General features: G+C 36.1%; 3 protein-coding genes across 3 annotated transcripts; 1 reads left to right on the top strand and 2 right to left on the bottom strand.

Annotated features, from left to right (window-relative positions):
• Positions 1–23: 23 nt before the first annotated feature.
• On the bottom strand, positions 24–4858 carry LOC111382482 (ATPase 8, plasma membrane-type-like). The gene is made up of 10 exons (XM_023006474.1): positions 4531–4858; positions 4075–4293; positions 3858–3995; positions 3458–3772; positions 2784–3353; positions 2598–2702; positions 2186–2495; positions 1562–2076; positions 1304–1469; positions 24–148 (listed from the first exon to the last, which is right to left on the bottom strand). Exons 1-10 carry the CDS (start codon positions 4579–4581, stop codon positions 24–26), a joined length of 2514 nt encoding a protein of 837 aa, XP_022862242.1. The 5' UTR covers positions 4582–4858.
• A 1145-nt stretch (positions 4859–6003) lies between these two features.
• On the top strand, positions 6004–8141 carry LOC111382483 (acidic mammalian chitinase-like). The gene is made up of 2 exons (XM_023006475.1): positions 6004–7153; positions 8110–8141. Exons 1-2 carry the CDS (start codon positions 6004–6006, stop codon positions 8139–8141), a joined length of 1182 nt encoding a protein of 393 aa, XP_022862243.1.
• Positions 8142–8432: 291 nt separating this feature from the next.
• LOC111382479 (acidic mammalian chitinase-like) lies at positions 8433–9894 on the bottom strand. The gene is made up of 2 exons (XM_023006471.1): positions 8767–9894; positions 8433–8601 (listed from the first exon to the last, which is right to left on the bottom strand). Exons 1-2 carry the CDS (start codon positions 9875–9877, stop codon positions 8579–8581), a joined length of 1134 nt encoding a protein of 377 aa, XP_022862239.1. The 5' UTR covers positions 9878–9894; the 3' UTR covers positions 8433–8578.
• Positions 9895–15373: the final 5479 nt, after the last annotated feature.

Consider the following 15373-nt stretch of genomic DNA (forward strand, 5'->3'; position numbering starts at 1 on the left):
AATTGGTCTGACTTTGTCAAATGTTACACAATCATTACAATGTTTTTGTGCTGTTTTGGATGGTAGTGTTTATCCACAGAACCTGTGATTGGATTCTGCGGCGCTTCCAATTTTGAATAATTGTCAATATTGCAGCTGAACAGAACCACTGAAAATTGAAAAGTATATCATTGCTTTGAATAGTAAAAGGTCACCACTTTAGAAAGTCGTCCCATTAATTAGATATGACTTGGTCAAACCACAGTGCCTAAATAATTTTCAGACAGTGCGTTATCCATCCGTGGAGTAGAATTCTTAAGTGGTGGCGAGTTGTTCGCCGGCTCAGAGGCGAGGTGGGATGCAAGTTGAGCGGATAAAATCTCGTGCGAGTCAATTGTCGGCTCGTAATTGTTGAGTGAAATGTAATATTCACTAAAAAAAATAATTTGGCCAACTGCGTGTGCCTCGACTCGGCCCCTTCATTGGCTGCTTCTAGGCTAGCAATAGTGACGACGGTATATAAATGTACGTATAATAAAAGATAAAAGTAGACCTGATCAAGTAAAAGATATATACGCAATTTAATTTAAGGTACCAAATATGTCATAAATGATTCTCGATCAACTTCTTAAACTTAGACATTTAAAAGAGGGAAAAAGCATTGTTCGATAAAGATTTTTTTTTTTTTTTAGGTATTTATTATGGAGATAATGTTTGGACCATTCTATTCGACTCTTTAGGCAGGTTGTGGAGGATTAGTGTCCATAAATCCTACTAATTTAACATATGAATGGACAATAAGTCACCATATGTGACAATGACTTGGTATAAAAACATAATGTGAAAGCGTGTATAAATTGGTCTTTCAAATAGTTGAGAAGCATGATCTTCTCGAATATTTGACATTGTCATTTTGACATTTTATTCTTCTGGTTTCATATTATTAACACTATCTCCAGTTGACAAATAACAAATTGGTTAGGAAATTTCCCACTTAACACACATAATTTAATTAAAAAAATCAGAATTAATTTTGACTTAAGACCCGTGCTAAAATTTGCCTGGAACATGAATGCTGGATCTTATGTATTTCCTATCCTTAAAAATAATTACCATCGGATGCAAGAGTTAAGAAAAGAAATGTGAACGTTGTTTCTTATTATGCCCTCGTTTGGTACCCATTTTTTTCAAAATGCATTTTTCTCTCTTTTTATATTAACTACATGTTATTTATTAAAATAATATAAAGCGTAAATAAAAAACTTTTCCTTATTTTTCAATCACACATTTTCCATCAATTTACTATTCAAAAATGCATTCTTACGTAAAAATAAAGCACCAACAAGCAAGAAACCAGGGCGTTCCGTAAATGACCAGCTTCTTGACCTAGTCACAAAGATGAGTGCTTGACTGATAATGCTCACTTGAAGGTAGAGAGCAGCGGTAAGCTCATCCTGATTGCCTCTGATAGATCTCACTTTAAAGGTGTTCTGCTAGCAAATGCATGTATTAGAGCAAAATTTTCGTTGTTATCTTTACTGCTAAATTAATTAAAGAAATTGTTTTCTATGAATGGACGTACAGAGAAGAAATCGGTTTCAGATGCCAGGTAGAAGAATACGACAGTCATGATAGCCATGTAAGTTCCAAGTACAATGCCAGTGGCGAATATTTCTTTGAGCTTCCAAGAGTCCGGCACCGGAGATGGCTTCACCCTGTCCTTGGAAATGGTCATGATGGTACCATCATTGAGGATGGCAATGATTAGAACCATGAATGGTGAGAAGTCAAACTTCCAGATGAGGGCAATGAGCATGAATCCCATCACGATACGAATGGTGATAGAAACAGCATAGATGGTATAATTCTTCATCCTCTGGAAGATGGCTCTGCTTGTCAAGACTGCACTAACTATAACACTGAGGCCTGGCTCAGTCAAAACAATGTCGGATGCACTCCTAGCAGCATCAGTTGCATCTGCCACAGCAATACCAATGTCTGCCTTCTTGAGTGCTGGTGCATCATTCACACCATCACCTGTCATACCACAGATGTGCTTCATCTCTTGCAGTTTCTTCACGATCTCGTATTTGTGCTCTGTGAAGTCACAACTTCATCTCAGTAGAAAAATAATAGCTTTACTTGATTTTTATTTTCATTATAAATAATTGACTTGTTTTGCACGAATTGTATATGATGATTTTACCAGGGAAGACACCAGCAAAACCATCTGCCTTCTCAATGAGCTCTTCGACAGGAATCGAGGCAATGGACTCGTCCTTGCTTTGGCCAAGAAGGGAAGAAGATGGATACATGTTAGTACCCATGCCAAGCCTACGTCCAGTCTCTTTGCCAATGGCAAGCTGATCACCAGTGATCATTTTGACATTAACGCCAAGATCAAGAGCTTTACGGATAGTCTCTGCACTATCATGCCTTGGAGGGTCAAAGAGGGGCAACAAACCAACAAACTCCCAAGGTCCACCAGCACTCTCTTTGGTTTTCTCTGGAATAGTCTGCAGATATGCCGACATAATCACATTTTAGTATAACATTATCTTTCATTAATTTACAACTCAACGAACATCTTTATAGTACTTCATATTACTCTATCTTACCTGTCGTGCAACACCAAGAGAGCGAAGGCCACGGTCGGCAAAACTATCAATGATTTCATGTGCCTTCTTCCTTGCATCCCCTTTGAGTTCAGCGAGATCAATGATCTATCAAAATATCAAAAGAATTAGATATTGTGTATTAGATATAAGTCTATTAACATTAACGTACAATTAAGGATATCTCACTTGCTCTGGGGCTCCCTTGCTGCTTCGATGCCAGTCTCCATTGGAATCAATGTAGGTGATTGCAGTACGTTTATCCACTGGGTTGAAGGGCAAGAAATGCACCTCTTTGATTCCTGCTCTTGCCTCCTTGGGATCACTCAACATATTAACAATTGAAGCATCAATGGCATCCTGGTTCTCGACCCTAGAAGCTCTGGCAGAAAGCAAGATAACGGTTTCTTTATCCATGTTCTTTGGGAACACCTCGATCAGGTTTTTATCAACAGTGAGCTTATTGAGGGTAAGGGTTCCAGTCTTGTCACTGCAGAGAACATCCATTCCGGCCATCTCCTCAATGGCAGTCATTCTTTTGGTGATGGCGCCCTGCTGGGATAGCCGATGAGATCCAATAGCCATTGTTACAGACAAAACTGTTGGCATGGCAATTGGGATTCCTCCAATGAGTAGCACAAGCAAATTGTCAATTCCTTGTCTGTAGTTTCTGTGCTGGATCGAATACATAACTACAACCTCAATCAGCATACCCACAGCAATGGAGCAAATACAGAAGTTCCCAATGGCGGTCAACACCTGATAAAAGAACATAGAACACGTGTTAGAGTCCTCACACTTAAATTTCAACGCCATAAACATCAGATCAATCTGACATTGTTGGTGGAGGTCAATCTAGGTACCTTTTGGAAGTGCCCCACATTGTTGGTGCTATCAACAAGGTGAGCCGCTTTGCCAAAGAAGGTGTGAACACCAGTGGCGATGACCACTGCCTCAATCTCACCCTGTTTGCAGGTGGAACCAGAGAAAATTCCATCACCAGGGTTCTTTGTTACTGGAAGAGACTCCCCAGTAAGGGCCGACTGATCAATCTTGAGAGCATCACCCTCCAAAAGACGGGCATCAGCAGGTATAATATCTCCTAACTTGATGCTGATCAAATCTCCTGGAACTAGGATTGAGGCATCCTGCTCAGTCCACTTGCCATCTCTCAAAACCTGTAAAATAATACCAAATTTAGAATGAAGTTGGCTGCTAATTGAAGGGTGGGCAACGTATGAATAAATTTTTGAACAACAATACCTTGGTTTTGGGAGCAAGGCCAGCCATAAGGGCAGCAGCTGCATTGCCTGCATTATTCTCTTCTATGAAACTAATAGTCGAGTTGATAATGAGCAGTACCACAATACCTACGAAGTCTTGCCAGTCCGGACCCTTTCCCTGCATAATTCAATTGACCGTGTCAATCCGAAATTTTCATATAAACCCGGTGGGGTGAGTGAAGGTAAAATGTGATTACCCCTCCATTGGCCAAAGCAATGGCCATGATAGCGGCAGACTCCATGACCCACGAGAGAGGATTCCACATAAAACCCAAGAACTTGAGGATTTTGCTCTCTTTTTTCTCCTCAAGTTTATTCGGGCCAAAAATTTGCAGCCTTGTTGCACCATCATCAGATGTCAAGCCATCTCTTGTACATTTTAGCTGCTTGAACACTTCCTCAACAGGGATCTTCTCCTGCAAAAGCACACATTTCCACATGAAAAACTACTGCAAGAATTCAAGCATCTGACAATCACGTGTACATTTTGCCTAAGATATGAATCAAGAACTCATGTTGTGCTTGAAAGCAGTTTTTATTTTTATTTTTTCACCAATATCCGTACATGCTGCCGAAAAAGCAGATAAAAAAGCATGCTTTTAAACACGGCCAAACACAATAATACGACTTTCATAAGGACGGGTAACACGTACGAGGTCAATTTGTTCGTTCTTGATCGCTTCCAAGGACATTTCGGAGGCCATGATTGTTTTGTTTAAGTTACAAGAAAAGAAGGACCACACTGACAAGGTGAGTAAATTCCTTTCTCTCCTTCCTTATTGCCCAACTTTTCTGTCTCTAAACAAATATCTATGTTCTTTCAGGCCTCCATGGGAAACAAAGGCAATGCAGAATCCTTACCATTTACAGCCCCTTCCCCCCTATATATTTAGCCATTATTGCTGTTCCTTAAGCTCTCGAGAATGGCGGCTGATCATCAATTCTTCCCTTTCGTGGCGCCAAAAGAAAAGGTCGGTTTGTCGTTTGACCTTAAAAAACTGAACTAAAATCAAGCATTTGTTCAAAAAAAAAAGAAAAAAGAAAAAAAAGAAAGAGGTGCTTTATTCGAATTAAGAAGTTGTCAATTGTTAATAGCCATTCCATGAAAATAATTAAATTTTATTTTTGGAATTTTTGATTTACCCATTCTAGAAAATGCTAAAATTAATAAGAATTTCTTCGTAGCCTATCATTTTCGCATTTAGTAGGGACACAAATCTAGCGGCTCATGTCCTACCACGACGAGTTTTTTACAATTTCAATATATTGTAGGGGTTGATATCCCACCTCCCATGTTTTGTAAATGTTATTGCCTTGGAATCTATTGAATAAAGAAATGCATTTTGCCCTAAACAAAACTAAATAATTAATAAAAATAAATAATTAAGAATTAGTACTAATAATTATTTAAAAATTAATAAATATAAATAAACAGGTTTCGAAAGAAAAAGTTGAATAATGTATCTCTTGCTAAGTAACTGTTTTTTTAGTTATTAGTAAGAAATACATATAATATATAAATATTTGAAATAAAAAAATCACTTACCTAGGGTTGTAATAAAATTGCTGCGTGTTTCAATTAGTGAAATAATATTATTGTGACAGTCTTTTTATGATGGTCGAACACACGGAATAATACATGTGAAATAATGAACTTGTCAAATGAATACGAGTTGAAGATAATAAATTTGTCTTGTATTGAGACATAACAAATAAAAGAATAATTCTATTCATGAACTTCATAGTGGATTTTGCATTTCTTGTTGTTGTGTTCGATTTATCGCTATTTTCTCGACCGAAGTTAATTTCTTTCTCCGACAGGTAACATTTTTTCAATAGAAATTTGATACCTAATTCAAACTAACATCAGAAGCAAATATTCACAAGAACAAATCTGAACTGAGAGCCAAATTTTACATTTATGTACCATTCACACTTCACTACGTTAGAAAATCCCATCCTCGGAAAGTTCAAACACGAACTTCGAAATATGTAACAAATCAAACAAAACAACATCGATACAAATTATATTTTTCTTGCCCTTGGCGCCATAGATAATATAAATACATGTATTTGCGTATTCTTGATTTTGTGAACAATCCAAGGAACAGCTGAAATTATCAATGATGTCTGTTTACAAAATCTATGCACTGTTTCTTGCCATCATTGCACTTTCCGATGCTGCACCACCACGGTCATTTCTTCCACTGCCGCCAGCGGCAGCACCAGGTCCTGCACCGCCACCTAGCGGTGTCAAAGGTGCATACTGGCCTTCCTGGCTAGCACAAACACTCCCCCCATCGAATATACCCACTTCATACTTCACACACCTGTTTTATGCCTTTGTATTGCCTGATGCAACATCATATCAGCTGATAATCACAAAACCTGATGATCAATGGATGGGAAATTTCACCACCAGCCTCCACGCGAAAAATCCCCCGGCCAAGGCATTGTTATCAGTGGGCGGTGCAGCTGGCAGTCCTAACAATTTCTCAAATTTAGTCAGCAATTCAGACAACAGGGCAGCATTCATATCATCATCTATTGATGTAGCAAGAAAATATGACTTCGACGGGCTTGATCTTGATTGGGAATTTCCCAGCAATCCACTAGACATGTCCAACCTCGCGTTGCTCTTCCAAGAATGGCGGGCTGCTGTTAACCAGGAGTCACTTGCCTCTGGAAAACCCGGCCTCCTTTTGTCGTCTGCAGTTTACTTTGCTTCCAATTTCTTCTTGTCCTCGGACGTTCCCAGGACTTATCCCGGGGAAGCTATTAGAAACTACGTTGATTTTGTGAATCCAATGTGCTTCAATTATCATGGTTCATGGAACACTTCTGCCACTGGAGCTCATGCCTTGCTTTTCGATAATTCTAGCAACGTTAGCACGAGTTATGGGATTTCGACATGGAAAGGAGATGGGGTTCCGTCAAATAAAATAGTAATGGGAATGCCAGTTTATGGGAGGACATGGCAATTGAAGGATCCGAATGAACATGGAATTGGAGCTCCTGCTGTGGGAACAGGCCCCGGAGGGACTCAAGGAGTCATGATTTATTCTGATATATTGGGGTTCAATTCATTGAATAATGCTACTGTGGTTTTTGATAATGCGACGGTGTCGACATATTCTTATGCAGGAACCAATTGGATCGGATATGATGACACTAATTCAATCCAGGCTAAAATCAAGTTTGCCAAGGCTCAGGGCCTAGGGGGATATTTTTTATGGGAACTTGGTTATGACAGCAACTGGACTCTTGCTAGAGCAGGTATAAAATCATTTTTCCCAGTAGCTTTATAGTGCTTGTTTGGGATAGCTTAAAAAGAGGAGGAATGCGCGCCCCGACTTTTCTTAGTCCACCTTTTATTAAGTTGAGAGTGGGGGCTGCCTAGCGTAGCACAACCTAGAATTCTAGCATGTGCGAACCTAAACAAATTTTAGGAAACATCAAAATAAGTTTGTTACTAGGGAAGATAAACCTCATCATTTTTATTTTTTTCTTAATTATTATCACTCAATACCCTACTGGAGAAGTCAAACTGGGCTAGAAAGGTTAGTGAGCTCCAACGCACTCAAGACACTCTAGGGATGGCAATGGAGTAGGTCGGGGCAGGGACAGTCATTTTTGTCCCTTGCCCTGACTCCATTCAGGTTGTCCCTCTTTGCGCCACCCCCATGCCCACTTAAGGCAGGTTAGGTTGGGACGTATGCTTCCTGCCCAGTTTATATTTTTTTCATGTCTTTAATTAGTGAAAATCATTATTATAATAATAATAATTATTATTATTATTATTAATTTTCAATTTTTCAATGTTCTCCTTACCCATCCCGAGGAAACGATCCCTGCCCCACATTACCTGTCTCGTTCGGAGCCGGACCCTTGAATATTGGGTTTAAAGATTTTTATTTTTATTTATTTATATATATTTTTTGCCGTCCTTAAAATTTCCGAACCAACATAAGACCAAAAACCATGTTGTATGTAGTTAACATGCAATAATTTGTTATTTAAATTATTGAACGACATGATAAAACTCCTACTAGTTGACATATAACCAACTTAATTATGATATTGTTTATTTAATACACAAAATAATTGTACTGAGTAATGTTATTCATAAGCGTTAAACATAATTTATATAGTAGTGATCCTATTATGACATAAACTGTTATTGTTCTTTTGAATTATTGGACTAATGTTGCGGTCTATATTATGTACGGCAGCTTCCATGGCGTGGGATAGTGTGAATTGTTGATATGGTCATGCAAGGTCCAAATTGCACTGTATGTCTTGCTAAAACTTGACGTTGTTCACCATGATTAATAAAATATATTTACGTTGATACTCCATGTATTGTTGCCATTAATTTGTTGTGAAAATTATCGAAGTATTCTGTTTCAATAATGCACCCAATTCTGTATTTTTTTTTCACGACTCTTCAAAATTACATTCATTTTTACTAACAATCATCTAGATTCTAGACGATCAATTTCATAAAAGCAATCTGAATCTAACATTGTCGAACGGACGTATAATCAACAAAAGATGAAAAAAGTAAAAAGTAAAACAATTCAATTGAAGTTTATTCTATAGTCTCTCTTGCAGAATAAATATAATTCAACGTTAACCCTCTTGACAGTTGTAATACCAAATAAAATGTTACTTTATACGTACGAATCATTGGAAAAATTCTCAAAGGCGCCATAGCTGGGAAGCTGCAAAAGGAAACATAAAGAAAATAATGTGCGTTAAATATCAGTATGTTAGTCTTAATTAAATGTGCATTAACCTGTTTGGTTTGGATAAAAATTAAAATTTTAATATATTTTGATAAAAAATAGTGAAATGTAAGATTAAAAAGATATAAAAATTATATGTACCTGTTTTCGAGATTTTCCACTTGTAATCGCCATTAACAGCCCAGAAGAAGTAGCCGCGAATTCTAAGAGCTTGAGCATAACCTATCTTCACCGTCACTGATGGAGTATCATCGTACCCAATCCAGGTAGTATCAGCCACTGAATACATGGATACACTCTCCGCATCATACTCCACTTTGGCCTTATGATCTCTGTTAAATTTTACTATTTCAGCGAATGTTAATGCTCCCTGATCACCAGGTCCTACGTCAATGGCCGGTGCTCCTACACCGTGTGATTTGGGGTCCTTAAGCTTCCATGTTCTTCCGTATAAGGGCAAACCCATGACCAATTTGCTCTTTGGGACGCCTGACTTGATCCATGAACCCAGGCCGTAACTTGTGCTTATGTTGGTTTTGGAGTCGAATAGTGCAGCTTGGGCGCCTGTGGTGGAAGTATCCCAAGAGCCATGGTAGTCATAATTCATTACGTTGATCCAGTCTAAGTTTTTGGTGATGGAGGTTGCAGGATATGATCTGTAGTTCCCGGAAAGGAAGAAGTTGGCGGAGAAATAGACGGCGGCAGTGAGGAGGAGCGGTGGCTGGTTGCTGATTTTGGCTTCCTTCTGGACCTCCAGGCGCCATTCGTCAAGTAAATAGGCCAAGTTTTCCATGTCCTTAGGCGTTTGAGGAAATTCCCAATCGAGATCAATCCCATCAAAACCGAATTTTCTCGCCACTTCTATGCTTGAATCGACGAAATTCTTACGCAATGAAGGACTCGAGGCCATTCGTCCAAAGAAAACTGGACCTTCGTCTGCCCCACCAATGGAGAAGAGTGTCTTCACAGGTGGCTTCTTTGCATGAAGAGTGGACGTGAAATTCACTAGCTCCACCTCTGTAGCGTATTCTATGTCAAACTTAAATGTTACATTGTTAGGAATGAGAAATGCATAGTATATGTGTGTGAAAAACGACGTCTCAATGGAAGATGGAGGAAAATTCTTCGCCCATGAAGGCCAGTAGGCGCCTTTGATTGATTGAGACGAGGACGAAGAGGCCATCACAGAACATGCTGCGAGACTCAAGATCAAATAGGTGCAAAGACTGTAAGTTTTTAAGCCTGCTGCCATTGTATTATTTTTGCCAATATGCACTTTGGATTCTTTACAGATATATAGAGAAAAAATTGGTCTGACTTTGTCAAATGTTACACAATCATTACAATGTTTTTGTGCTGTTTTGGATGGTAGTGTTTATCCACAGAACCTGTGATTGGATTCTGCGGCGCTTCCAATTTTGAATAATTGTCAATATTGCAGCTGAACAGAACCACTGAAAATTGAAAAGTATATCATTGCTTTGAATAGTAAAAGGTCACCACTTTAGAAAGTCGTCCCATTAATTAGATATGACTTGGTCAAACCACAGTGCCTAAATAATTTTCAGACAGTGCGTTATCCATCCGTGGAGTAGAATTCTTAAGTGGTGGCGAGTTGTTCGCCGGCTCAGAGGCGAGGTGGGATGCAAGTTGAGCGGATAAAATCTCGTGCGAGTCAATTGTCGGCTCGTAATTGTTGAGTGAAATGTAATATTCACTAAAAAAAATAATTTGGCCAACTGCGTGTGCCTCGACTCGGCCCCTTCATTGGCTGCTTCTAGGCTAGCAATAGTGACGACGGTATATAAATGTACGTATAATAAAAGATAAAAGTAGACCTGATCAAGTAAAAGATATATACGCAATTTAATTTAAGGTACCAAATATGTCATAAATGATTCTCGATCAACTTCTTAAACTTAGACATTTAAAAGAGGGAAAAAGCATTGTTCGTTAAAGATTTTTTTTTTTTAGGTATTTATTATGGAGATAATGTTTGGACCATTCTATTCGACTCTATAGGCAGGTTGTGGAGGATTTGTGTCCATAAATCCTACTAATTTAACATATGAATGGACAATAAGTCACCATATGTGACAATGACTTGGTATAAAAACATAATGTGAAAGCGTGTATAAATTGGTCTTTCAAATAGTTGAGAAGCATGATCTTCTCGAATATTTGACATTGTCATTTTGACATTTTATTCTTCTGGTTTCATATTATTAACACTATCTCCAGTTGACAAATAACAAATTGGTTAGGAAATTTCCCACTTAACACACATAATTTAATTAAAAAAATCAGAATTAATTTTGACTTAAGACCCGTGCTAAAATTTGCCTGGAACATGAATGCTGGATCTTATGTATTTCCTATCCTTAAAAATAATTACCATCAGATGCAAGAGTTAAGAAAAGAAATGTGAACGTTGTTTCTTATTATGCCCTCGTTTGGTACCCATTTTTTTCAAAATGCATTTTTCTCTCTTTTTATATTAACTACATGTTATTTATTAAAATAATATAAAACGTAAATAAAATTTTTTTCCTTATTTTTCAATCACACATTTCCCATCAATTTACTATTCAAAAATGCATTCTTACGTAAAAATATCTCCCAAACACCCTCTGTATTAGAAAATATATCGTACATTAAACACGTTAATACAATATAACTTAAACTTCCTGTTTCTCTTTGCTAAGAATTAGGTTTTTAGTAGATTTTGTAAAAGTTGATGAAATGTGCACTTGAAAAGTTGTTACCAAGCTGTATGAAAACATTGTGGTTAAAATTAATTGTTGAATTTGAGTAAGAATTTTTGTCTTGTTTTTTTGTTTTGTTTTTTTTTGTTTTGTTGTTTTGTTTTTTTTTGTTTTTTTTGTTTTTTTTTATTGTAATCTAAACCAAACTAAGGCTAGTAGTAGCTTGAATCTAATAATTTTACGTCATCTCCTTAAGGAAAGCATGCCTTGTAAACTCAAATTATCGAACATTTGCTATTGTAATCTCAAAATATGGAACAGTTGCTTGTGTTATATATGAAATTAAAAGGAGATTATGAAAACTTGGGATATTTTAAAAGGTAGTGTGAGAACTCATAATAAATGGGATAATATAATACGTGCATGGGATCGAGAAAGAGAGAAAATTGAGGTTGGAAAAGTATGTCTGGATTATTCTCTTGGTTCTTATGAATTGGTGTATATATGCTAGTGAAGGCAAATAAAGACCCTAGATTCAATATGATATAGCTTATTTTATGATATATATATCCATATAAAATATAAGCAAACTTATAAATAATTTTCTCATTTGAGGACTTTATTGCTAGAAAAGCAAAACCAAGTTTGACTAATTGCTATTTACGTTAGCGAGATAGTTTGATATATTAACTACGATGATGAACTACTAATGTCTTTATTACAATAAACAATAAATATATATGAAATAGAGAAACTGCTACTGTCTTTTTATGATTTTATAATTATTTAAGTCGTTGGATTATAAAAATTACTATTGTCTCTTTCTTATTTTACATTTAGAATAGAAAATTTGATTCATCACTGACTCATAGGTACGCTTGCAATTCGGCTCTAAGCTTTAAAATGTAAATCTTTATTCAGATGTGATGGTAAAATCGTCTTTTTAATTAACTTTTGGCTTGTTAATTAAAAAATAACGATAACATCTGAGATGCAACCAAATTAAAGATTGGGAATTCTTATGTGCCTTTTTTGGAGGTTAAGTGCAGTCCGCATTCAGGTGTTCCTTACTAAGCCACTATTTGGTGGGATCAAAAAGTCAGATTTATTATTATTATTATTTTTTTTAAAGTTAATAAAATATGCGGTTGAAAAATTATGGATCCCATGGAATATGTGGTTAAAATTAATTGATAACTTTTACTTAAATTGCAATTTAGATTTAAATCCCAACCGAACGGGGGTTGATAATACACGATTCTCTTTAATGTTTTCCCATGAGTCTCCAGCGGATGTTGGATATATTGATAAAACTGATTAACAGCGTAGGTGATTTCTCGTCGTGTAATTGTCACATACTATGCCTTAACTATTGACCTTTGATATAAGTGAGTGTCTTTCACCGGATCACTACCAAAGCCAGCGAAAGTTGGTTAGCTTGCTCTCATTTTGTTCTAGGATTCTTTTTCTTTGTAGGTCATTTGTGGCATGCACCTCGTTTATGATACACCAACTACAGCCGGGAGTACCCACCACCAAAATAGCATTTCAACCAAACCTGATGGTAGGCCACAAGTCATGGACGTTTTTAGGGGCTTAGCATACTGCACTTTTGCTTTACAAAGCAGGTTTAATATGAATTTAGTTTGAAATTGGACTCTTTCACTTGGTGTTCTTGATTTGAATTAAGAATATTGACTAAGCCCAAGTCATTTAAATCAAATTCAGTTTTCTACTTCCTGATAAGATCAGCAACCATGTCAATGTGGTCATCACCACTGGTGCTGTAAGTTTTGGTCCCTCTAAAAAACATGGACTGATCTAATTAACTGATCTAATTAAGCAGATATTAAATGATGTGACCAGAAGCATGGAGCTTGTTTCAAGCCATTCAAAGCTTTATGTAACTTGCCGAACAATGTGACTGCTTAGTGTCCTCAAAACCTGGTGGCTGTACCATAAGGGCCTCCACCCGTAGGATGTCATTTAAGAATGCATTGTTGACATTGAGTTGATGTATAGACCAGCCTCTCGTTAAAGTAACTGTTAGGAAATACTATAGTTGTAGGTTTAACTACTGGGCTAAAAGTTCGGTTGAAACATAATCCAGCTGTTTGGTGCAAAACTTTGACTTCCGGATTATGCCATTGGGGTTCATATTAACTTTAAAAACCAAGATATAGCCTATTGCGTATCTTGTAGGAGGTAAGAGAAACCAATGACCTAGTTTTTTTAAGGGCCTAAAATTCGTCATGTTACTATCACTAATGTATAAAATGCACCATTTTCCATTGGATAATGAATTAAGGAACCACTATCACCTAGACTGATTATGATCACCATGGTTAATAGTTAGCGTTATTCATCGTAGCGAGTTTTTCTGGTATTCAGTGTTTATTGCTTCTTCAACATTCGCAGGTTCTTGAGTTGTCTGTAATTTTGAGATTATATCCATCTCAAAAGCATATCTTCCAAAGAAGTCCATGAATTATCTAGAGATGATAAATGATGGAAGAGGATTGACGCACCTTTTTAGAATCTTGATGATAACTTCAAGTCTTAAATATAAAATTTAGCAAAGTGCACTACTAAAAGATAAATAGAACTTGTATTCTTTCAAAAACATCACGTTACTAAGTCAAATCATGAAACCAAATATCAAACTATATATTATAAAAACAATTGTAATATCTAACAAATTTTGATGTTGTAAAGATGCAAGAATAATTATATAGCCCCTATTTGTTTATAAAAAAAAAGTCAATAATTAATTTTAATTAGATATTTTATGGGCTCCACAATTTTTATCAATTTTTGAACCACACATATCATCATCAACTAAAATCTAATTTTTAACAAAATCAAGAACTTTATGAGATGCTAGAAATGTATTAATTACTTAGCATTCATTTGCATGTAAAAAATGGAATTATTCTTGTAAAGCCGTGATGGATTAAACACACAAGGTAAATAATTATTTCCAAACATTGATCATATGCTTTCACCTTAATTTCATAATTCAACAATCCACTGATTGGAGTTTATGTAGAAAAGTCATAGTCAATATTTCTATTTATGCCCTTACACTTGCTACTAGAATCACGTCTCTCCATAGCCTAAAGAGAGATATTATTACATATAATATACTGCATTAGTAAAATTTAGACCTAGTTTGTAATTGATTTTAGAGCTCAACCTTTGATTCTCAAATAATCAGAAGTAGTTTCAGTGTTTAGTAAATTTAAGAAAAAATTACTATGAACAATCTGTAGCATTTGACAACAGATTTTGAGAAGCTGAAAAAAGGTTGCTATTTAAATTCTGTTTTTAGCCTTTTCAATTATCTATGACTAAAATACCAATGTAATTAATTTGTTTTCTGCTACAGACTTTGCTTTATTTTGTAATTTTATAAAATTTAAGGTTTAATATATCTTAATTGGGTTAAATTCATAAATGGCTATTCAACTTTACACTTAGTGTCACCATCGCCACCCAATTTGATTTTGTTTCACTATGGAGACCCAATTTCATATAGCGTTTTACTATGGGCATCCAATTGTTATTTTGAAACATCCCGCAATTTGGAATAAAAATTTATCAAACAATTATTGATGTCTTGTTATTAATTTGATTGGTTAGAGCATCTTGCTAATAACATATTAAGGATTTTGCTACTTGCACATAAAAATGGTACATAAGTGATTATCGAAAATGATGTGGAGGAAAAATATTAGATGAAAAAGATGATTGTATTTTAAACTGACAAATGTTATAATGTCTTGTGGACATTATGTAATCCCTTATGTAAACCTTGATGTACATATATCAAGATTCACGTGCTAAAGTAACCAAATAAGAACTTAATAAGAGGGACAGGAGAATTAGAAGACAAGTGTATATAAATATAAAAAGCCAGGGATTGCTAAAAAGGCCTTTGACCTTATTTTTTTAAAAAAAAAATAGAAGGAAAACTCATTTAAAACATAAAAAAACCTTGAATGCCGGTTATACCCTCGCACCATTTCTTAAAGCTAAGTCTG

Source organism: Olea europaea, unplaced genomic scaffold, assembly GCF_002742605.1.
Source record: "Olea europaea var. sylvestris unplaced genomic scaffold, O_europaea_v1 scaffold2510, whole genome shotgun sequence".
Lineage (NCBI taxonomy): Eukaryota > Viridiplantae > Streptophyta > Magnoliopsida > Lamiales > Oleaceae > Olea > Olea europaea.